The following is a 26522-nucleotide window of genomic DNA, read 5'->3' as shown; positions in this document are numbered from 1 at the left end:
TTTTTAATATAATTGTAGTGCACGTATACGTATATGTGTGCGTGTGTTAATAATAAAGGTTTAAAAAGGTTTAAATAAAATGAACAAATTGCTCAAAAATTACCAATTCAAACATGTTTTGCTCTACATTTTTTAGACATTTTTTTCTACCACAATTTTTTTTAATTTATACCACATCTTGTATGGTTTTGTACTACATCTTGTATTGTTTTGTACCATATTTTTTGACTAGGGACCTCAAAGCAAAACATATTTGCATTTGGAGATTTTTGAGCAAATTGCAATAATAATTTGTGAAAAATAAATTATTAAATAATTGGAATGAAAAAATAAATTGCTCCTCCACGCACAAAAACAGAGTAGCGCACTCAGACGTGAATGGGATTTGGAAAATTGAGCCAATTTTATTTTAGTATTATTAGCAGCTGCAGCACTCAAAAACACGTTTTAAATTTTCTCAAAAAAAAAAAACACATTGTAAATAAAACATTTCAACAACACTTTTTTTTTTGGCTACGAAAACAATTATTTACAGCGTGCTTTTATTATAAGTTGCTATTTGTGCGAGCTCTAATAATATTAAGAGCACGCATGTACAAGCATGCCGCAAATAATAACATTAACAATGTGCTTTTAATTTGCGTCATTAATATTGTGCCGCGAAAACTCATATTTTTTGGGGAAAATTAGCATTTTGGTCCTGTATGTTGGATTCTTTTTTGTTTTGATCTTGTATGTTGGCTTGTTTTGAAAAAGATCATGTAACTCGAATTTGTTTTTGGATTTAGTCCTATATGTTGGATTATTTTAGTTTTGGTCTTGTAAGTTGGTTTGTTTTTTGGTTTTCGTCATGTATGTTATTATGTTTTGGAATTTAGAAGTTGATCTCTAATTATTTTTGTAATAAATATTTTTTATTCTTTCATGTTTTATCTGTTTATTGGTTTGAGATAATTACAACTAACTAATAAAAAAAATATTTTTTTACGCTTATACTTTTTTTAATCTAAATAATTTGAGAAAATTAGCATTTTGGTCCTGTATGTTGGCTTCTTTTTGGTTTTGATCCTGTATGTTGGCTTGTTTTGGAAAAGATCCTGTAACTCGATTTTTATTTTTGGATTTAGTCCTATATGTTGGCTTATTTTGGTTTTGGTCCTGTAAGTTGGTTTGTTTTTTGGTTTTCATCCTGTATGTTATCATATTTTGAAATTTAGAATTTTATTTTTAATTATTTTTGTAATAAATATTTTTTATTCTTTCATGTTTTATTTGCTTATTGGTTTGAGATAATTACAACTAACTAATAAAAATATATTTTTTTACGCTTAAACTTTTTTTAATCTAAATAATTTAATAAAATCTAAAATATTTTAATTTAATGTATTAAATGTAATATACTTTTGTTCTTTTAAAAAGTAACAAACAAACATTCATTTATATCGTTCTCAACTGTAACTTCGATTTTTTTATTTATTTGGCACTAAGTGTTCGCCCACTTAGCACCTATTAATGATCATATAAATAAATAAGTTCCAACCTAAATTAACAAAATTAGCTAAAAAACTAAAAATATATTTAAAACATACTTTCGTTCTTTTAAAAAGTAACACTCTAATATATTTTTTTATCGTTCTCAACTATGGTTGACTTTTTTTGTTCCGCTTTTCTCGAAAGCAGAGTTTTTTTAGGTATGTTTCACTTTTATCACGCTTAATCGCTGCTTAAGCGTGCTTTTTAGAACACTGCAAATAAGCAAAAATTTTGTTGCTCCCTCCAGTTTCGGCGACGGAGGAAAAGTACAAAAAAAAAACCAAGTTATTGTACCTTTGAGAACATAATTATTATTTTAAAAAATAATTAGAAGGTCAACATCTAAATTTTAAACCTAATTTATTTAATTATAAAATCATAAAAAAATATTTATTATAAAAGCTTAAGCGGTGAAGTTGGAAAGTCAACTTTTAAATTCTAAATTTAATTTATTATTTTAAAATAAAAAATATAGGCGTTTATTCTAACTTAACCGAGCTTAATTTGGTCAAAATCGTATCTTTTCCATGACCAAAATAAAAAAACAAGTCAACTAATATGACAAAATCCAAAAAAAATCCAAATTCATATACTTTTTTTTCAAAACATAACTTTGTATAGGACCAAAATAAAAAATTAAGTCAACTTATAAGAACAAAACCAAAACAATCAACATGTAGGACTAAATCCAAAATAAAAACAAAGTTACAGGATCTTTTCCAAAACAAGCCAATATACAGGACCAAAACCAAAATGAAGCCAACATACAAGACTAAAATGTTAATTTTTCCAAATAATTTAATAAAATCTAAAATATGTTAATTTAATGTATTAAATGTAACATACTTTTGTTCTTTTAAAAAGTAACAAACAAACATTCATTTATATCGTTCTCAACTGTAACTTCGATTTTTTTATTTATTTGATACTAAGTGTTCGCCCACTTAGCACCTATTAATGATCATATAAATAACTTCCAACCTAAATTAACAAAATTATCTAAAAAACTAAAAATATATTTAAAACATACTTTCGTTCATTTAAAAAGTAACACTCTAATATATATTTTTATCGTTCTCAACTATGGTTGACTTTTTTTTGTTCCGCTTTTCTCGAAAGCAGAGCTTTTTAGGTATGTTTTACTTTTATCACGCTTAATCGCCGCTTAAGCGTGCTTTTTAGAACACTGCAAATAAGCAAAATTTTGCTGCTCCCTCCAGTTTCGGCGACGGAGGAAAAATACAAAAAAAAACGTACCTTTTAAAACATAATTATTATTTTAAAAAATAATTAGAAGGTCAACATCTAAATTTTAAACCTAATTTATTTAATTATAAAATCATAAAAAATATTTATTATAAAAGCTTAAGCGGTGAAGTTGGAAAGTCAACTTCTAAATTCTAAATTTAATTTTTTATTTTAAAATAAAAAACATAGGCACTTATTCTAACTTAACCGAGCTTAATTTGGTCAAAACCGTATCTTTTTCATGACCAAAATAAAAAAAACAAGTCAACTAATAGGATCAAATCCAAAAAAAATCCAAATTCATGTACTTTTTTTGAAAACATAACTTTGTATAGGACCAAAATCAAAAAATTAAGTCAACTTATAGGACCAAAACCAAAACAATCATTTATTTATTGTATATCTTTTCCAAAACAAGCCAAAACAAAATAAAAACAAAGTTACATGATTTTTTCCAAAACAAGCCAATATACAGGACCAAAACCAAAATGAAGCCAACATACATGACTAAAATACTAATTTTCCCTATTTCTTGTATATCTTTGGAATTCATTTATTTCAAAGATTTGTTAGCTAGATTTGACAGCACATCACCAAAACTTATATTTACTTAAATATTTAAAATCTATATCTATATATATATATATAATAACTGAGTTTTTGTCAAATATAGTAAAATTCCGCCAAAAAATTTTTGCTATAAAAAGGAAAAAAAACACTACTTATTTCTATTTATATTTTAAATACAATGAAACACATTTCAAATCTTTTCATATTATCTATATATATATATATGTAATAGATAAAGATATTTTACAGATATAATTGACTCAAATTTACATGGTTTATTATGTTTTTATTTGCTAAAAAAATTACACTTTAAAAATTAGATAAATAAATACTTCAAGTATAATAATAAATAAATTATCAGTTTAAAATGTTCTTAATCACTCTATATAAATTTATTAATTTTATGAATTTGTATTTATCAAATAAATGATTTAATATATAAAATTGTTAAAATTTTTATCGTTGAATTTTTAAAACGAAATACAATAGAAGATATAATATACGAAATGAAATAATTTTCAGAACAAAAACGGAAAAAAATAGTTTTAAAAAATCATACTTTTTCAAATTATTAAATTAACTATTTTATATTTGAAATATTTTGATTATGGATGATTTTCAAAAAATTTAAATTCCAAACTTAATCACAATATTACATAATTAAAAATTGCATAATATTTGCATTTTCAATTTTGTATAAAAAAAACTATACAAAATCACAACCGCAATTAAAACTATACAAAATCACTATCTATAACTGCAAATTAAAAGCATACAAAATCAGTACTACCTTAATTAAAACTATACAAAATCACTACTAACTTCTCGGCCACTTCTTAAATACAACAAAATCAAAATTTAAGAAAAATATAGAATAACTTAGTTTTAACAAAAATATAAAGCATTTATTCATATCTTGATTACGAAATTAAATCACAATATTCATATAATTAAACACACACACACACACACACACACACATATATATATATATATATTTGTCATTTTTCGCAAAATCCTAACAAAAATGTATTTCTAAAAACAAAAATAAAAAAATTCATAATTAAATCATAATATTCATGTAATTAAAAATTTCATAATATTTACATCTATTTATATATACATACATGTAAAAATACACATGATTATTTTAATTATTCTTGATTTCATCATTCCCTTTTTAATATTTATTTACTTTCCAAAACATTAAAAATCATGAATAAACATCTATATTATATTATATTATATTATATATATATATATAAAAAAAGATTTTGTCATTTTTCAGTAAAATCCGCTAAAACATTGTTTCTAAAAACTAAAATTTGTGAACAAAACCGAAAAATAAATTGTTTTAAAAATTATATTTTTTCAAATTATTAATTCAATTACTCATATTTGACATATTTGGATTACAGAGGAATATTTACAAACAATTTCATTTCTAAATTTAATCGCAATATTCATGTAAATAAAAATTCTATAATATTTGCATCTATTTATATAAATATATATTAATTTAAAATTGCATAGGAATATTTATAATATTTCAGGATTTCAACATTTCATTCATAATATTTGCTTTCCAAAATATTTAAAACATCAATTAAGATTTTTTTAAAAAAATCCAACCTAAGATTCAAAAAATGCTCAATATAAATTTATACATATACGTATATATAGATATATATACAAAATTCCATAATATAATTTATATGCATACACCTTTAAGATCTAGAAATGTTATTATTAAATATAAATGTAATTCTGTAATACTTGCATAGATTTATATACATAAATATCATTTCGTGATATTTTCTTTCTAAAACATCAACAATTCATCGTCTAATCGTAATATTTCTGTATAAAATTAAAAATTCTATAATATTGACATATATTTATATACATATATATTCATTTTAAATTACGAAGAATATTTACAAACAATTTTAATTCAACATGTCTGATAAATATATAATATTTTAAATTTGAAAACACTTATAATTAGAATTAAAGTGCACTTTTAAAATATATATTGCATAATATTGCTAATTTACCATATATTTGTGAATATATTTATATACATATGTATCATGATATCAAAAAAAAATTGAAATACTCGATAAATGTTAAATATACATGGATATATAGATTGGATAATGGGTCTAATGTGAAAAAAAAAATCCTAAGAAATACAGAATGTTTCATATTTACCATATAATGTATACATATATTTATATACAAAATATATCATAATATCAATAAAAAATTTAAAATATCCAATTAATATTAAATATACATGTATATATAGATTACATAATGTTGTTGATTTACGGTAGATTTCAACCTAGCATATGGGTAATACTCTAATGATAGATCTAATGTTTCATGATTTGCCACGTCAACAATATATAATTAATAACGCATATGTGTAAAAATACGAACAGTTGGATGCATGATTTGGGTATTACCCATATGCTAGGATCTCATCTACCTTTATTTACCATGTATGTATAAATCTTAACAAAGATTTCAGTATTCCATCTATGATCATTGATTTTCAAAAAAAATTAAAAACATATTTTAAGCTTCGAAAAAAAAATCACACTTAATATTTTCATATATTTTATATACATATACAATATTTTCTTTCCAAACACTTAATAATTTCATATATTTTATATACATATACAATATTTTCTTTCCAAAAAATGGAAAATTCCACCTCTAAAATTCAAAAAAATAATATTGATTTTCCTGTACACAAGTAAAAATTTTAAAATTCAACGAAATTGACTGAGCATTTCCAACATTGGTTTGAATAAAATTAATGTATAAATATATTTTACGTGCAAAAAATATTATTTAACATGATCAACTTCAATAAAAGAGTCACCAATCAATTGCAAACCAAATGACACATTTGTTTAATGTTATTCGTGGACTAGAACTTTTAGACTAGCATTAAGCGTTGAAACTACGGTTAGTATGTTGTTAATATCTACCTCCATATCAAAACAAACAAGATCTCACACGATAACAAACAAGATCTCACACGATGGAATCATATTTTAAGATGTTGAGGTATACATAAATTTTTTGTGATTTATTTTTATGTTCTATCTATGTTTGTTCAAATGTTCAATCTTACTATTTTTACCATTAATTATATAAAATAATATCACATTGTGTAAAGAGTTTTTTTTTAGTTTTTAAAAGTATTTTTTTAACATTATTCTTATTACTTATTGTAGAATTATTTTTTTTTTACATTTTAATTTCATATTCAAAATTTTTATATTATCCAATTTAACCATATTATACATGATATATAGTCCGTGTATCGCACGGATGAAATACTAGTTATATATAAAAGTGGAGTTTTTACTATATATAGTAAAATCCCGCCAAAAAACTTAGGTTAAAAATGGTAATAATTTTTATGTACATAATTTGATTAAATAAATACTAAACAAATGTAATTTTTAATTTACTATATATACATAACACATTTAATTTGTACACTAAAAAAAAATTCAAATTTTGAAAATTTATTGAATAATATTTTCATAATTTGATTAAATATATGCTAATAAAAATAGATAATAACTGATTTCACGTGTATATATATATATAATAATATATCAATTTTTAGTTCAAAATTTGATTTTTTGTCATCACTTTGTTTAATTACAATTAATTGTTAAAGTCCATATACATTTTGAAATATTATATAAAACTCTTCGTACATACTATATATATATATATATAGTATGTAGCAATGTATCAATATCATCAGTTTTAAATTTATTCATATCACAAATTCGAATTTGATAATATATATATTTATCTAATATTATTTTTTTGACTATACATTTTATTTTATTTTATTAGGAAAGTGCACGTAAGAGATTATAAATTTTAAAATTTCACAAGCATATAACATTTTTATGCACGACTAAAATTAAAAATATTAATTAATAATTAATAACATTGAAAACACCATATAAATGTAAAAAAAATTATACATGATAATTTGTAAACCAATTTGGCAAGAAAAATATTAATAAAATATAATAACATTGAAAACACAGTATAAATGTTAAAAATTTTATACGAGATAATATGCAAACCAATTTGGCAAGAAATCTGACATAACCTTTGTTTTCTAAATTAAAACCCATCAATAAAGATTCCAAAAATCAATCTACATAAATTTTTGATTTAATTTAAAATTCAACATTTATTCACATTTTAGTTTAAATCAAAATCAAATAACGGTAAGTCTGACACATTCTATAATTAGATTAAAGAAACAAGTAATTTGAAATATGTTTTGAACTAAATAAAAATTTCATATCAAATAAAAATTATGTTGGGTTTTGGAACACAAGCAATCCTGATTTAGATGATAACAAAACTTGTTATTGTGTTTCTAACATATTTACTCTAGTGTGAAGTTGCAAAACTCAAGATGCAAGCATAAACTCAAAGTTAGCAAAACTGAATCTCTGGCGAGCTCTACTTTTTTGATGATATCTCATATATCAGAGATGAAAATGATTATCCGCCAATATGAATGCATAGAAAATCAATTTGGAACATAATGTATTTCACGTCAGTTGAGCAAAAACGGATGTTATCATGGTCAAACAGACGTCGCAATACCAAACTGAATTGCATCAATTTAGCAGAAAATACACCATCGATTTACCTTGAGCAGTTCTGGTAAATTGGCTATATATTGCAGCTCGATTATCTAAATGGAACGATTCACCATGTGTTGAAAATATAAGACAATGATATACAAATCATATTCACAAGTCAAAGACTGAATCGGATCCTAAGGAGCCTCTAAACTGCGTTGAAATTACTGGTGTGGAACTGAAATTCTGCAGAGCAGAATTTCTAGCACAGTCTGGTTTATAAAGCATAACTTTCGCATATGAACTCCAAATTGTGTGATTATTAATTACATGGAAAGATAAGAGAAAGGGCTACAACTTTTGTGTTTTTAACTTTGCCCAGAAATCAACGAATCAAGAGATATAGCACTAAACTGATCATATGCACTCAACTGATTCTGTGCTAAACTGATTTTGAGCAGCTCTAGTATTTAAAGCATAACTTTTGCATATGAACTCTGAATTGATTGATTCTGGTGGCGTTGGAAAGTTAATATCAAGGGCTACAATTTTGTATTAATCACTTTACCCAAATATCAACGGATCATGTAAAACGGCATCCAGTTTAGCAACTCAATTCTGCTTTCTAAACTACTACCTAAACTGAAGTTGGCCAAGAGTAGTTTACCCACCCAAACTGAAGATCGATCAACTGCTACAGTGCCAAAATTGCTACAGTACCAGTTTCGCACCAAATTCAGTTTACCAAGATCAGTTTAGTGGAACTCATTTTAACGTTCCAGAAAAGGTACAGAAACAGTACAAAAGTTCCCAACGACTCTATTTCTATGTCTAACGGCTATATCACTCTTGGAACCTATAAATACAACATCTTGGAGTTCAAACACAAGCTTTGCAAGAAGATTCAAAGCATGGACAACCTATTTGAAGAAATCAGCTAGTTGAGAGCAAAGCCCAAGGTGTGAAGAACACATCAAAATTCTTGAGCGTGAAAAGTCAAGTTCTTCACACCCAACTCACTCACATATAAAAAGAGAGATGTATTTCATAGATTAGTTGAGTGAGAATCTTTACACAAAGACGTTAAAGATTGTGTTTGTAGTCTTGGCATAAATACGTAAAACATTATGTGGATTATGAGGTTGCGACCTACAATTGAGTGATGACTAGGAGTTCTTGTTTAGGCAGTGGGTAAGTCTTAAACCGAAATGGGTTTGTGCAAATGGATTGTATAAATCAAAGTCTTCTAGTGATATCCTTCCGAGGAGGAAGAAGGGGTGACGTAGGAGTTGTTGAAATCTCCGAACATCCATAAAACAAATCCGTTTCTCTTTATTTCTTACATTTGTTTATTGCTACTGTTTTGGATTGCATTGTTGAAGTATTTTATGTGTTTGATAAAATACTTAAATGTTGCATTCAAAGTGTTTGATAAAATGCTTCAACTAAACTGTTTTCATCTATCAACTTGCATCCTTTTAAAATGATTTACAAAATGTTAAATTAGTTTATACGAAGGATTATTTCGAGTGCATTCCGCTTGGTTTGAAAACCAAACTCGATTTAATTCATCGGTGCAAAATATTTCAAGAACCGAGCTATTGTAGTTCAAAATGTTTTAAAAATGTGTATTCACCCCCCTCTACACACCGTTTCCGATCCTATCAAATTCAACAAATCAATCAATATAATTCCTAAAATATAGAGCATATTTTAAATTAAACCACTCATCTCAAATTCAAATACGGGCAAATAAATATAACACATTCCTTAATATATTAAAGAAACATCTAATTTGAAAATTCGTACTAAAATTGTAATATATTAATATCAATAAATCAACTTTTCGAATATATTTGCTTTCTTAATATACGGTATCAATTAAAGATTCAACAAATCAATCAACAAAATTCCTAAAATATGGAGCATATTAAATCAAAGAATTCCTCCATCTGCCTAAAAAATTCAAAAACCCAATCTCATAGCCGAGGAATTGACAACCCTATCTCAAATCCAAACACATATTTTCAAAATCAATTACTACGTACTCAATAAAAAAAATTTCAAGATCGGCCCGATGCAGCAACAGTGAAAGAGCAAGTATTCTAACATAACAAATACAACAGAATTTCGAATGCACCAAAAAACAATGAAACGACTGACAAAATCTACAGTTATAGACCCCAAAAGACAGAAAAATACCATTAAAACAAAATATAATTCTTCTACTTATACTTTTGATTTAACTTTTGTGATTGAGTTGGTAGCTATGCATACCTTATAATGTGTCTTTGAAATACATGATTTGCAAATTTTCTTTACCATTTTTATTTACCTGTAATTCTGTAATTTAACCCATTTTGGAGGTATGCATCTGAAATTGATGTAGATATATAAACATTTGCTTAAGATAATATTTCGATGGTTATCAATAAATTTCAAATAAAAATGCATTATCTACTATATACAACTTAACTCTGAAAAGATATTAGTAATTCATACTATATTGATAATATGCAAATAAACAAAACATTGTTGAATAAATATTATACTTGTGTAGATTATGATATTAACTTATTTAAGTTAAAATTTCAGTGTAGAAGGATATTTAAAACAACATATGATTTTAAGTACATGCATATATCGAATTCATCTATTAGTACATCCACATAAAATTACATGCAACATTTCAAAGTGTTTATACGTTATTTAAATATGGATTTAACATACATATCAGGATTTAAATAAACATTAGGAATTATTAACAGAAAATTATTTGTTTTACGGAAAAATTTAAGACTGAAACTTATTTTTGTTTCAGAATATTAAAAAATGATGGACAATCTTCCAATAACAAAATATTTTTTTCGTTTTGAAGATTGTACAAATAACACGTAAATATTGATCATACGAAATGATCTATGAAATATGTTCAGAGAATATGTATTCATCGGTGGAAACATGGAATTTGTTTCAAAATACCAAAAAATTATAATTCGAGATGAAATAGATTTTATGTCACGGATATTTAAGAATATTTAGTCATCGAAAATTTAAATTTTTTATTTCAGAACAACGAAGCAGATTTGTACCAGCGAATATACATAGATCATTCTCTTGGTTTAACTTGAAGATTGGAATTCCGGTTATGTTGCTGCTAACATAGATCATTATCTTGGTTTATGCAATGACACTAGATTGATATTGACGAGGCTCGGAAACCATGTTTTGGAAGGACAAATTCTAACTGGAAGTAATGCGGCTCACAAATTGCTTATTCCAAGAATGTCTTTGACACCTTGTGATCCAAGACTTCCTTTTAAATTTCAAAGAAGACAGTATTCTTTGATTGTATCATATGCAATGACAATCAACAAAATTCAGGGTCAATCATTGTCTCATGTAGGACTTTTTTTGAGAAATCTCGTGTTTAGTCATGGTCAGTTGTATGTCGCTGTATCTAGAGTTACCAATTCTAAGGGTCTCAAAATCTTGATATGTGATGACAAGACTCATTAGAAAAATTCAACAACAAATGTTGTTTTTAAGAAAGTTTTCCAAAATTTATAAGATAATTTGTTTGTTTTCTAATTGTATGATATATATAACACACACAACATCTATTTTATTTAAAGATTGTCTTTTATAATTTTATAATTTTTTTTTCACGTTATTCTTATTAGTCATTGTATAATTAGATTTGTTTATATTTTAATTTAAGAATCAAAATTTTTAACATCATCCACCAATTTAATCATACTACACGCGAGATATAATATGTGCATCGCACGGGTCGAATACTAGTAATAATAATAAGAATCGAGTTATTTTTTCATGTTTTTATCTATGCTATTATATATATTTTGCCTCAGTGTAAATGACAATATTGCTTTTATCTCACTAAATAAACAAAACACTTGTCAAATGACAATACTACTCCCATCAATAATTATATATATTACCAACATTTTCAATTTTTATTATTTGTAATCTAGATATTAATTTAACCCCAACAATAATTATTCATAAAAACGAATTCTGTAGGTGCAATGCAACATGCTAGCTGCGTGCATAGGTTTACTTGTCTATAATTAAGCAGCTCATATATAGCTTTTTGCTTACAACTTAATTCTTATATATTATTTTGTATATGAAGATTGTTGTGGGCGTCAACATTAATTGTATTTGCATGGCACAAGAATAAGTGCATTCTTCTTATGCGTGGTAAGCCCTGGAATGGATTCAGTATCAACATCATTCATCTTCACTCCACAAGGCAAACTCCAATCGAATGAATATAGAAGATTCGCCAACGCTACTTGTATCGACACCATCCCCATCCCCATCCCGGGGCATCCCCTCCTCCCTCCTCCGAATGGAATCATTTCCAATCCTCCCATTCGAGCAGCAAATACTTGATCATCACCCATGAATCTCTCTGGAACAAATTCTTCAGGGTTTTCCCAAATTTCCGGGTCTCTCGAGATCGCCCAACCGTTGATGATTACGGAGGTTCCGGGCTCTACTTTGTAATCGTTGAGGAGGACGCACTCGCCAGCTTGCATTATTTGCTTTCGGTACAAGAGTGGAGCAGGAGGGTACAACCTTAACGACTCGAAAACAGTTGCCCTCAGGTATGGGAGTTTCTTGATGTCTTCTTCGGACACTAATTTGCTGCATTTTCCGATGATTTCTCTTATTTCTGTCTGTGCTTTCTTCATGAGTTGGGGCCTTTTTATGAGAGCTGTCATTGTCCAAACTATTGCAGCTGCCACTGTATCACTCCCAGCAACAAATAGATCCTGCAGTATCGGATTACGTACATGGTATGTATGAGTTACATGCAAGAACATTTTCATGACTATATATATTACTTATCTTATAATTAATAATGATAACGAACCCAAGACTAAATGTTACTCGAGCTATTCGAACTCAGATCGAGCTCAATTTTTATTGAGCAGCTCTAGCCCAAAACTATGTGTTGAGTATCTCAACATGCTAACATCTTACTGAAAAAATATTTCTTAGTCAACTATTAGATCAATACGACATTCAAAAAATATTTAATTTGTATGAAAAATATTTATTAAAAATCCCAACATATTTAAAAATATTTTTAAATTTCGATGTGATGCGATAATCAAGAATCCCAACATATTATTGATCCAAAAACTCAACATTACTGGATCTTGTTCATTATCTTGATTTACACGATTTGTTTAGATATTTTTGATAAATTATATGATTTTTTAAATGATATTTTTAATTAAATATTTAAATAAAAAAATATTTATATTATAATATTTTTTATAAATACAATAAATTATATTTTAGTTCTCTATATTATAATTTATTGATGAATTGTAATAATTATATTAATATAAATGTTAATATTATAAAATAAATAAAGGGAAACATATTATTTTAATATATATTTATAAATATTTTTAATATAAATTATTTTTGAATATATAATTTATCAATTTTTATATACATATAGTCATATTTATGTTTGTATTAATTAATATTTATAATATTTTCATAAATAAGTACGATCTCTTTTTTAAATCAATAAAATAATATTGAAAAATAAAATGTGTATCTACAGAAATTTAAAAAAAAATATTATACTTTAAATAATTTAAGTAAATTATAAAATTGACTTTATAACTTCATCATGTACCAATTAAATCATTTTTAATAGTTCTTGTATCAATTTGATATTTCATCAATAGTTCGTGTTTCAAAATGAATTTTACTCTTCAAAACTAATAAAATATCATTTCATCAAAAAATACATTTATTTCACACATAGTTTATTTTAAAATCAAAAAAAATATTTGAAATCAATTTAAAATAGTTATATACTTATAAAATAATGTAACTTATTTCTTTTTCTGATTGACTTCACATTTGGAATATTAATTAGCTAGGTACCCGTAGTATAAAGTTTCCCTCAAACAAGTTTATCTAAATTCCTTGCTCATTATATTTTGAATTGTTAATTACCAACGCGCAACACATATGCTGCCTTTGGAGTTGCTGCCCCAAGGGCAGATCAACGGCCCAGATTGATCTGCAGATCAAATGATTTGATCTACAGATCATCTGGGAGCCGTTCATTTGCAAAAATGTGCAATGCCCATCTACTAGCTAAGAACTTCCCCACATATGCACTGTCCTAGTATATGTATGTGCATGTTTGTGTGTGTGAGATAGACATTAATTAATATAATTATGTACCAGGAGTAACGCTTTAATGTGTTCCAAAGTCAAATCTAATGAAGAAGAGTCTTGGTTTTTCAAGTGAAGCATGAGATCAATAATATCCTCATATCCACCAACCCTTATCCTTCCAGGATTGACATGCTCGTCGATGAGTTGCTGATAAAACAGATCCAACTCCTTGAAGTTCTTATTGACTCTCAGTAGTTTCCCGGATAGTTCGTCGAGCCAGCGCAATCCCGGAAAGTTATCCGAGAAATAGAAACTCACCATCGATTCTTGAGCTTCCATTACAAGCCTATCAAAACGAATCTCTCTGTATTCTTCATCCTCGTACCTGCGTTTTAACTAAAAACTGTTATTAATTATTATTAACTAAAAATTTTGAAGTAAAAGTACTTTTCTAGAATAATATATATTCTTATGATATAATTCTTGCAAGAAGCACGAGGATGTGATACTTAATATATAGCCAGCATGACATGTTATAAAAAAATTTGTGGTGCAGAACATGCCGTCGGTATTTTTTGATGTCAACGTCGGCATTTTTTGTTAACATATGAGCATTTTCCAACGTCACGTCAACATTACGGCAAACAGTATTAAAACCAAATTAAAGAAGAAGAAAAAAAAAACAAAATATGAAGACTAGGGCCAAGACCTCCGACAAATTTTCGCAAACAATGAATGAATGAGAATCAAGATTTGATAATACCTCCTCCCGAAAGCAACTCTACAAATCAAATTGCAAGCAATAGACATGGCTATCTCGCTGAAATTCGCAGGTGAATTTCCGAGGTCCGAAATCTTTTCGACCATGCGCGACACTTCATCTTCTCGAATGGATCTAAAGGAAGCCACCTGTTTGGGTGAAAATAGATTATGAACGCATACCTTCCTCATCTTTTTCCAATGATCACCGAACGGGGCGAAGGCCATGTCGATGCCGCCGTAAGAGAGTTTTTGCTGCCCAAGAACAGGCGGCCTGCTGCAGAATGAAAGATCATGTGTTTTCAGTATTTCTTTAGCCAATTCCGCCGACGAAACAACTAGAGTTGGAGTCGAGCCATGCTTCAAACATGCTAAGGGGCCATATTTTTTGGACACTTCCCATAAATAGATATGAGGCTTCGTTTTGTCAAATTGATGTAAGTTTCCGATCAGTGGCAATGGCCGAGGGCCAGGTGGTAGTTTCCTCGCTGGTTTTGGCTTACCGAGGTTAATAGCTTTGGAGAAATTCATCAAAACTGCTAGGATTATAGAAAGAAGAGTGATTAGAAGAAGAAACATTTTGGACTATGAACTAGCTAGTTTTAATTTTGAGATAAAAAAACGAAGCAAATGCGTGTAATATTTATAGACAAAATAATAAATAAGATATGGATAGGTCCTGAACACAAGTACGGATGCATGATTTGAGTTCAAGTTAATCCTATTGTAAAAGTTAGTGCAAACCAATTTTTTAACTTATTTTAAAACCTATTAATTTGTGTAGTAAAAACTCGATATTAATATTCGATTGATGAAAATTCGGTTAATTCGTAGACATCCGGATGACCGGATTATTACTCGAACAAGTTCAAAAAAAAACTTTGTGGGTTGTTACCTGCATTACAAATCAAAATGAGTGCACAGTGGGTTGCCTTACGAAGACACTCCAACGTTCAAATCAGTATTTTCTTAATAAAAGTTCTAGATCCGGAGTATGTGACTATAGAGAACGTACCTTAAAAATAAGAGTACTTGAGCTATTTATAAATGATCGGAGAGTTTTTTTTATAGGGAAAATGCTTTTTTTGGTCCAATAAGTTGTCCATTTTTTTGGTTTTGGTCCATTAACTTTTCAAAATTTAGTTTTAGTACACTAACTTTTAATTTTAAGTAATTTTCATGCAATTGCTGACGTGACTGCTACACAAATCAACATTTTTCGATCCAAAGATAGAAAAGACTGCCAAGACATTGTGAAAAGCAAGAAGAGAAGAATTAAGGCAACTGCTTGATAAGAGGAATAATTGGAACAGAATGGATGTAGTGACCCTGCATGGAATCACCTACTAACTGGCAACTAATAGCATGCATTAAACTTAATACAGCAATATACTTAACAGAGTAAAAACGTGCGGAAACTTAACCATAAATTACATATCAGCTTAGTAATAAAATCCAGGCTTAAATCTGTAGTGATACAACCATATCGAAATTCTTAAAAGTAAACATTATACAGCTAATAAATCATGCTATATAAAAAACTCCTCAAGACTCCTGTTCCCTAGTCCTGCCTTGAACTACCAGCTCCGTCCATCCTGCGACCTGCCCCATGGAATAGGGTGTCCAAGATAACAACTAGGACGTGAGCGCTACGCCCAGTACATAGACATGAGTAAACATATGTATATAATGCATGCAACATGATGACTGGTAAAAGATCATCTGAAAAGTCATGCTCAGAACCGGCGCCATATGAGTGCTGCCACCGCAGGGATCAACCTCTGGGTGCAACCACACTCGTCTAGTACACCAGAGTAGACAGACATAAATGCCCCCGCCGTCGCGGTACTCTCAGTGACAGACTACCGAGTATAGAGTTGAGCGCCTCTATAATCAGGTATAACAAGGAATAGGCTCAACGTGTATATGCACATGACATATGAGTATAGAAAACGGTAAATCATACATCATGCCATATAATAATGCCAAATAAATGCAACATATAAACATGTATACTCGCTGGCAATCTCAGTCAATGTGTACGTACCTCTAGGCTAGTTCAAGTAAAGTAGATCCTAGGTTCCAAGCCTATATTCAAAAGTTCACCGTATCACTACACAAGTTCTATAAGCCTTAACTAAGCTAATAAGTACTTCCAAAACTTAAATCGATTTCCGGACCATACCTTCGTCCGAAGTAAGCCCTTTGAAGACGCTAGTCCCGGATGACTATAACCACAACTTGGTTATTCCAGAACTTCGATTATAACCGATAGGGCCCTCAAGTGTATATCTCACACTATATAATTGAAGAAGGAAACTCGGGAATTCGTAATTGAAAATGAACTCTGAACGGCCCTATTTATAGCCAAATTTCTCGGCCAGGATCGGAACTTCCGATTTCGGGATCGGAGCTTCCGATCCAGCTCATTGCGTGCATGTCTGCCACGCCAGGATCGGAACTTCCGATCTACGATCGGAGCTTCCGATCTGCTCTATGATCGACACTTGTCAAAACTCGCGACTGAGTCATCGATCATTGCTGGCAGCTGGGGATCGGAACTTCCGTTCCAGGATTGGAGCTTCCGTTCCGATCGGAGCTTACTATCTAGGATCGGAGCTTACTATCTGGGATCGGAGCTTACTATCCGGCCCAAAATTAAAAAGCCCAAATTTTACTTCTGAAGTCCAATAACACTCCGAAATTGGTTAAATACCAACCCTTAATCATGTTTAACATATTATTATCTTAAAATGGTTTTTGGGTTACTACATTCTCCCCACCTTTAGATATTTCGTCCGCGAAATAACATCTAAAGACAAATCAAGATAACAATATGAAAACATCAAACCATGTCTTATTACAACAACGGTAATTACATTTTACATGGTAATCAAGAATACAAAGCAAACAACTCAGGATATTCTGCTCGCATACGACTCTCAGTTTCCCAAGTTACTTCTTCAACGCCTCGGCGCTGCCACTGTACCATCACAAGTGGTATAGTCTTGTTCCGAAGAACTTTCTCCTTCCTGTCTAGGATACAGATTGGTCGTTCAACAAAAGACAGATCTGACTCTAGCTGAATATCAGTAGACTGAATCACATGAGATTCATCAGCTATGTACTGTCGAAGCAACGACACATGAAAAACATTGTGTATACTGGAAAGAGATGGCGGTAAAGCCAAACGATAAGAAACATCTCCGATCTTCTCCAGTATCTGGAAAGGCCCAATGTAACGAGGAGACAACTTGCCTTTCACACCGAATCTCATCACCTTTCTGAAAGGTTATACTCGCAAAAAAACATATTCACCAGGCTCAAACTGAAGTGGCCTGCGGTGAATGTTCGCATAACTGGCTTGTCTATCTTGAGCAACTTTGATCCTATGCTTGATCAAATCTACCTTGTCTACAATCTGCTGCACCAATTCAGGACCCTCGACTTGCCGTTCCCCGACTTCATCCCAGAATAACGGAGTACGACACCGTCGACCATACAATGCCTCGAAAGGTGCCATATCAATACTACGATGATAACTGTTATTGTAGGCAAATTCAATCAAAGGTAACTGATCCTGCTAAGATAAGCCAAAATCCATGACAGAAGAACGTAGCATATCCTCCAGCGTACGAATAGTGCGCTCTGACTGCCCGTCAGTCTCCGGATGATACGCAGTGCTCAAACTCAGAGTGGTACCCAACGCCTGCTGAAAACTACCCCAAAAACGTGAAGTAAATCGCGGATCTCTATCACTGACGATACTCACTGGAATCCCATGTAATCACACAATCTCCTGGATATATAAGCGTGCCATGCGATCATAAGAATACTCCCGGTTATAAGGAATGAAATGTGCTGATTTTGTCAAAAGGTCAACGACAACCCAGATAGCATCACACTGACGTGAAGTCATAGGCAAGTGGGTAAAAAAATCCATAGTCACATGCTCCCACTTCCATTCGGGAATCTCAAGATTCTGCAGTAATCCACCTGGTCGTCGATGTTCAGCCTTGACCTGTTGACAAACCAAACATCTCGAAACAAATTGATACACACTTCGCTTCATCCCCTTCCACCAGAATCTAGTTCGCAAGTCCTTATACATTTTCATACTTCCAGGATGAACTGATAATCGACTCCTATGAGCTTGAGATAGAATATCATTCCTGAGCTCCGCAACATTAGGTACAACCACTCTATTGGATGACACAATAAACCATTGCCTGAAAATGGAATCCAGAGGTATTAACTCTATTGGCTAGACGTGCCAATCGCTGAGTCTTAACATCAGATATCTGAGCATCTCTGATTCGAGAATACAATGCTGGCTCAGATAGAATAGTATACAAACGAATCCCATTCCTCCCTTTCTTGTGCTTGAGCGTAAAACTCAATGAACAACACTCTTGAATCATATGAGATATTTCATTAGTCTGAAGTGCAGACAGTCTCACCTGCCGACTCAAGGCATCAGCAGTAAGATTAGCAGAACCTGGATGATATTTGATTTCACAATCATAATCCTTCAGGAGATCCATCCAGCGTCTCTGTCGCATATTCAACTCTGCCTGAGTAAATAAATACTTCAAACTCTTGTGATCCGTAAATATCTCAAATTTCTCGCCATAAAGATAATGTCTCCAAATCTTGAGCGCAAATACAATGGCGGCTAACTCGAGATCATGCACTGGATAGTTATTCTCATGCGTCTTCAACTGTCGAGAAGCATAGGCAATAACATGTCCATGTTGTATCAACAAACATCCCAACCCCTGACCAGAGGCATCAGTATAAACAACATAACCTCCTGATACAGAAGGTAGAGCTAGCACAGGTGCAGTAGTAAGACGTCTACGCAGCTCGTGAAACGACTCCTCACAATCCGAGGACCAAATGAAGGTAACATCTTTCCGAGTAAGCTGAGTCAAAGGCCTGGCCAACTGTGAAAAATTCTCGATGAACCGACGGTAATATCCCGCTAGACCCAAGAAACTACGAATCTCAGCAACCGTTGTCGGACGAGACCAGTTCAGCACTGCCTCTATCTTACTAGGATCAACAGATATCCCTTCTCTAGAAATCACATGACCGAGAAATACTACCCGATCAAGCCAGAATTCACACTTGCTCAATTTCGCATATAGCTGCTTATCTCGTAACATTTGTAGAACAATCCTCAAATGTTGTGCATGCTCATCCTTGTCATGAGAATAAACAAGAATATCATCTATGAAGACGATGACAAATCTATCCAGATAATCTCGAAATACCTGATTCATCAGATTCATAAAGACTGCCGGTGCATTCATCAAACCAAATGGCATCACCAGAAACTCATAATGCCCGTATCTGGTCCTGAAAGCAGTCGTAGATATATCTGAGTCTCGTACCCGCATCTGATGGTATCCAGATCTCAGATCTATCTTCGAATAAACAGAAGTACCCTGTAGTTGATCGAACAGATCATCAATCCGTGGCAAAGGATACTTATTCTTGATGGTGACACGATTCAACTGCCTGTAATCAATACATAATCGCATCGATCCATCCTTCTTCTTGACAAACAAAACAGGTGCTCCCCACGGAGAAACACTCGGACGAATATATCCCTTATCAAGCAGATCTTGCAACTGCTGTTTCAATTCCCTCATCTCTGACGGTGCCAGACGATAAGGTGCTCGGGATATAGACGTAGTTCCTGGTACTAGATCAATACCAAATTCAACTTCTCGAACCGGAGGAAAACCAGGAATTTCATCAGGGAATACGTCAGGAAACTCGCTGACAATCGGTAGTTGATCAATACCCGGACTACTCGCAGACATATCAACCGCATAGATGAGGTAGCCCTCCCCACCTGACTCCAAGACATGACATGCCTTCAGAGCCGAAACAAGTGGCATCGGAGGTCGCGCACCCTCACCATAAAAGTACCAGCTATCACCCTCAACGGGATGAAACTGTACCAGATGCTGATAACAATCCACAGTAGCGTGATACAAAGTCAGCATATCTATTCACAAAATACAATCAAAATCCGTCATCGCTAATATCATCAAATTAGCCGATAACACATTACCCTCAAATTCCAGAAGGCAACCCATCACTAGACGCTTAGTTACTACCTCTTGCTCCAGCGGAGTGGATACAACTAAATCCATATCTAATGATACGTAAGGTAATCTATGTCTCTTAACGTAGCGACTAGAAATAAAGGAATGCGATGCTCCAGTATCAATTAATACAAGTGCAGGAATACCACATAACAAGAAGTTACCTGCCAACATGCGATCGCTTCCCTCAGTAGCCTGCTCCTGAGATAGAGCAAACACCTGCCCTTGAGTCTGGGGACGAAAACCAGAAGAACTCTGTGGTGCTGGCTGCTGACGTGGAAAAGTAGAAGCCTGAGATCCAACCTGGGATCCCGATCCACTAGCAGAACCCATGCGCTGAGGACAATCTCTCCGCAGATGTCCCTGCTGACCACAAATATAACAAGCCCCAGTAGCTCTCCGACATGAAGCTACAGGATGCTTCCCACCACAGTGGCTACAAAACTCCTCCTTCTTCTTCTTCTTCCCAAAGCGGAATGTACCTCGTGAACCACGAGAACCAGACGAAGTAGTAGGAGTAGAAGAAGACGTAGGTACAGATGGCACAACAGATTGAGCTCGAGGCTCAATAAATCCACTAGGCTGTGCTGGCATCATCAACTGTCCACGCCTGTTGCTGGTCTCCACAAGACGGCAACGGTTCACCAAAGTCTCATAAGACACCGGATCATCACAGACGACAACCTGTGCGTAGATATCTTGATTCAGGCCTTGCAGAAAGATATCATACTTCGACGCATCACTCGCATTAATATGAGGACTGAAAGGTAACAGATCAAGAAATCGCTGCTGATACTGATCAATAGTCATTGATCCTTGCCTCAAAGTAAGCAATTCCATAGATCGTGCTTGGCGAACAGCCGGAGGAAAATATAATTTTTGAAACTCCCGACAGAAATCCCCCCAAGTCACCTGTCCTCTCTCAGTACGTGCCTGAGCAACCTTGGCATCCCACCAAAAACGTGCTCTATCCTCTAGAACAAATTCTAGAACTTCCAGTTTCTGCTCCTCAGTACACTCGAAAGCTCGGAACGTGATCTCAATTTTAGACATCCAGCTTCTAGCTTGTTCAGGATTCTCGCCTCCCACTAAGGGTTTTGGTCCTACCTGCATGAACTTATTAATAGTATAGCGACGTCGACCCTCATGAGGACGATGTTGATCATCCTGATGATGATGGCGACGATGATGATGACCACCTCTCTGGCCAACACTACCGTGACTCTCGTCAGCCATATCCTGAAAAGAATTACACATTAAAATCCCAAATGCGCAAGAATTACTCAAGACTAAACTAAATCCCAAGTACTAATCCCAAAATCTATGCATGCTTTGATACCAAAAATGTAGTGACCCTGCATGGAATCACCTACTAACTGGCAACTAATAGCATGCATTAAACTTAATACAGCAATATACTTAACAGAGTAAAAACGTGCGGAAACTTAACCATAAATTACATATCAGCTTAGTAATAAAATCCAGGCTTAAATCTGTAGTGATACAACCATATCGAAATTCTTAAAAGTAAACATTATACAGCTAATAAATCATGCTGTATAAAAAACTCCTGAAGGCTCCTGTTCCCTAGTCCTGCCTTGAACTACCAGCTCCGTCCATCCTGCGACCTGCCCCATGGAATAGGGTGTCCAAGATAACAACTAGGACGTGAGCGCTACGCCCAGTACATAGACATGAGTAAACATATGTATATAATGCATGCAACATGATGACTGGTAAAAGATCATCTGAAAAGTCATGCTCAGAACCGACGCCATATGAGTCCTGCCACCGCACGGATCAACCTCTGGGTGCAACCACACTCGTCTAGTACACCAGAGTAGACAGACATAAATTCCCCCGCCGTCACGGTACTCTCAGTGACAGACTATCGAGTATAGAGTTGAGCGGCTCTATAATCAGGTATAACAAGGAATAGGCCCAACGTGTATATGCACATGACATATGAGTATAGAAAACGGTAAATCATACATCATGCCATATAATAATGCCAAATAAATGCAACATATAAACATGTATACTCGCTGGCAATCTCAGTCAATGTGTACGTACCTCTAGGCTAGTTCAAGTAAAGTAGATCCTAGGTTCCAAGCCTATATTCAAAAGTTCACCGTATCACTACACAAGTTCTATAAGTCTTAACTAAGCTAATAAATACTTCCAAAACTTAAATCGATTTCCGGACCATACCTTCGTCCGAAGTAAGCCCTTTGAAGACGCTAGTCCCGGATGACTATAACCACAACTTGGTTATTCCAGAACTTCGATTATAACCGATAGGGCCCTCAAGTGTATATCTCACACTATATAACTGAAGAAGGAAACTCGAGAATTCGTAATTGAAAATGAACTCTGAACGGCCCTATTTATAGCCAAATTTCTCGGCCAGGATCGGAACTTCCGATTTCGGGATCGGAGCTTCCGATCCAGCTCATTGCGTGCATGTCTGCCACGCCAGGATCGGAACTTCCGATCTACGATCGGAGCTTCCGATCTGCTCTATGATCGACACTTTTCAAAACTCGCGACTGAGTCATCGATCATTGCTGGCAGCTGGGGATCGGAACTTCCGTTCCAGGATCGGAGCTTCCGTTCCGATCGGAGCTTACTATCTGGGATCAGAGCTTACTATCCGGCCCAAAATTAAAAAGCCCAAATTTTACTTCTGAAGTCCAATAACACTTCGAAATTGGTTAAATACCAACCCTTAATCATGTTTAACATATTATTATCTTAAAATGGTTTCTGGGTTACTACAATGGAGAATACTGATCCGGTGCCAATCAGAAACCATTTCAAGCCGGTCATCAATACTAATTACTCGGGAATTTCTCGGTAGAACATAACTTCCAACAATTTCGAGATGAAACCGGAACTGATAAACATGCAACAACATAACCAATTTTGAGGATTGGTGGTGGAGGATCCTATCTTACATTTGTTGACATTTCTAGAGATCATAGATATAGTAAAAATACATGGTGTTATCAAAGACACCATTCGATTGAGACTGTTGGATCGTAAATATGTGTATGTGTGTGTGTGTGTGTGTGTGTTCGGGGGGGGGGGGGATACACACGTTAAAATTTTTCTACTTCAAAATTTAGTTCAGTTCAGTTGATTTGTCAACTGAACCAATCGTTCTTCCTTGGTTGTCAATGTCAGTTAACAAATATAATTTGTGCGAAATAAGGTCGAATGACAGATAAGAACACTGTAAAGATAGCTCGACTAAAATAAAGAACACAAAAGATTATTTCTGGATGTTCAGAGACTTAATAACTCCTACACCACCCCTTCTTCCTATAAAGAACTTTTTCAGTAGGAGAATTTGAGAATTAAAAACACTTTGAAACACCCCAGTTCAGTTATGACTTATACACCGCATCAACTGAAACTCCTAGTCTCAACTAGTTAGAAGAACAGTTCTTGACTAATTGAAAAATACAAAGATTTACAAATGAGTAGTTATCGCAAATTGATCCTTCAACGATGAGATAGAATAATTTGAGAGAGTGCTACTTGAATGTAATCAGTTTTTGTATAGAATACTTGAGAGCATGAATGCACGACTGAATGCTTGTGAGTTCAAAGATTGAGAGAGACTCTTCAACTGATCTTGAAGCCTATTTATAGGCATCGATTGCAACGGTCATAAATGATTTGAAACAGATCCGTTCATCATAAAAATATCTGTTGAATTGTTTGTCGGTCAATGTAGACATTCTCTGATGAATAGTACAAAAGCTGGCACACATGTACTGTTGTGTCTTCTATAGTGTACGAAAAACTTTATCCGAAAAGGTGCTAACTGCCTACACTAATGTAATCTGATTATGCAGAGAATTTTTGTAGAATAAACTGACAGTATTTTAATATCCTCTGAAATTTGTCATTTGTCCTTAACTTCAGTTGTGGTCTGCTTAGTTGAGAATCCTTGATTGTTCCATAAAAATATTTCTAGTAATGGTTCAGTCAGGGTGCTTCGTTCAGTCGTGGTTTGTTGTAATAAAATACTAAACTACTTGCACTCTTGGTATTTTGAGTATTTCAGTCATCTAGTCCAGTTGTGTATATTTATTTATGTTTATGGACATTTAATTAACGTATATTTTCCAGTTTTTCCTTTATATTAGATTTTTCATATGAGTGGCTTAACACTAAAACTAAGTTTCCAACAGAGACTGTTCACGTTCTCTATTAGAAACAGTGCACAAGGCTGGTTAAAATATCTGCCTATAGGAAGCATCACAACTTTGAAAGATATTGCCTCAAAATTCCTGACAAAATATTTCCCATCGGCAAAATCTGTTCAATTGAAAAATAAATATCACTATTTTCAGCAGTAAGAATCTGAGCAGTTGTATGAAGCTTGTGAGTTACTGCGGAAAATACCCACAACTTTGAAGACTCGTAGAAGCTTAAGCTTTTATATAATGGGTTAAATGGACCAACGAGGATGTCAGTAGATACCGCACTAGAGGGTTCATCTTCTCTAAGGACCTTGAGGCTACATATGATATGCTTGAGCAGATGACCATCAAAAGCTATAGTGGCCAAGTGAAAGAATTCAAATAAGAAAACCTATTGCAGTCCATGAGGTGGATGTTTTCTCCTCACTTTCAGCTCAAATGGTTGCAATATCTTCACAACTATCATCCTTAAATAAGGGGAACCAGGTGAATAAGTCTGCAGAAGTGGATACCGAAATGAATTCTTTCAAAGTATAAGGAACCATTGAGCAAGCCCAATATGCAAAAAACCAAAAATGCACCGGCTATCGAGGTAAACCTCTTTCCAAGAATTTTAATCCTAGTCTACGTAATCATGAAAATTTTTCGAATGCCAATAAAAAAAATATGTTGGATCCTCCACCGGGGTTCAACATTCAAACGGGAGAGGGTAAAACATTGTTAGAGAATTTGGTGAGTACTTTTATTAATGAGTCATCTAAGAGGCTAGATAGGAGTGAGTCACGACTTGAAAATATTGAAACATAATTTACCAATTTGGGGGCACTATGTAATCACTTGATTTTAAAATTGGTCAATTGGAGAAATGCATTGAACAATCAACAAAGGAGTGTATTTCTTAGCAACAATAAAGTGAATCCCAAGGAACAATGCAAAGCCATCATGCTGAGAAGTGGGAAGGATATTGCAATTGGAAACCTAGTGACAGAAGTTGAGTGAGAGCAAGTAGTTAGAGCCCAAAATTCATGTAGAGATACCCAAGGAAAAGCCTACTACATAGTATGATAAACCAGCATCTCTTAAAGTATCATTGCCATATTGAAATGGTTCAAGAAGAAAGCATTAAATGAACAATTCTCTAAGTTTCTTGAAATCTTCAAGAAAATTCATATAAACATCCCAATTTTTGACGGTTTAGAGCAGATGTCGCATTATTCCAAGTTCATGAAGGATGTCATGTCAAAGAAGTGGAA

General features: G+C 32.6%; 1 protein-coding gene across 1 annotated transcript; it reads right to left on the bottom strand.

Moving 5' to 3' along the window:
- Positions 1-11999: 11999 nt before the first annotated feature.
- Positions 12000-15527, bottom strand: LOC140884230 (6,7,8-trihydroxycoumarin synthase-like). Its single transcript, XM_073290924.1, has 3 exons — positions 14941-15527; positions 14244-14562; positions 12000-12799 (listed from the first exon to the last, which is right to left on the bottom strand). Exons 1-3 carry the CDS (start codon positions 15513-15515, stop codon positions 12173-12175), a joined length of 1521 nt encoding a protein of 506 aa, XP_073147025.1. The 5' UTR covers positions 15516-15527; the 3' UTR covers positions 12000-12172.
- Between the last annotated feature and the right edge of the window lie 10995 nt (positions 15528-26522).

Source organism: Henckelia pumila, chromosome 2 (assembly GCF_033568475.1).
Source record: "Henckelia pumila isolate YLH828 chromosome 2, ASM3356847v2, whole genome shotgun sequence".
Lineage (NCBI taxonomy): Eukaryota > Viridiplantae > Streptophyta > Magnoliopsida > Lamiales > Gesneriaceae > Henckelia > Henckelia pumila.
This window is presented reverse-complemented; position numbering and strand designations above follow the sequence as displayed.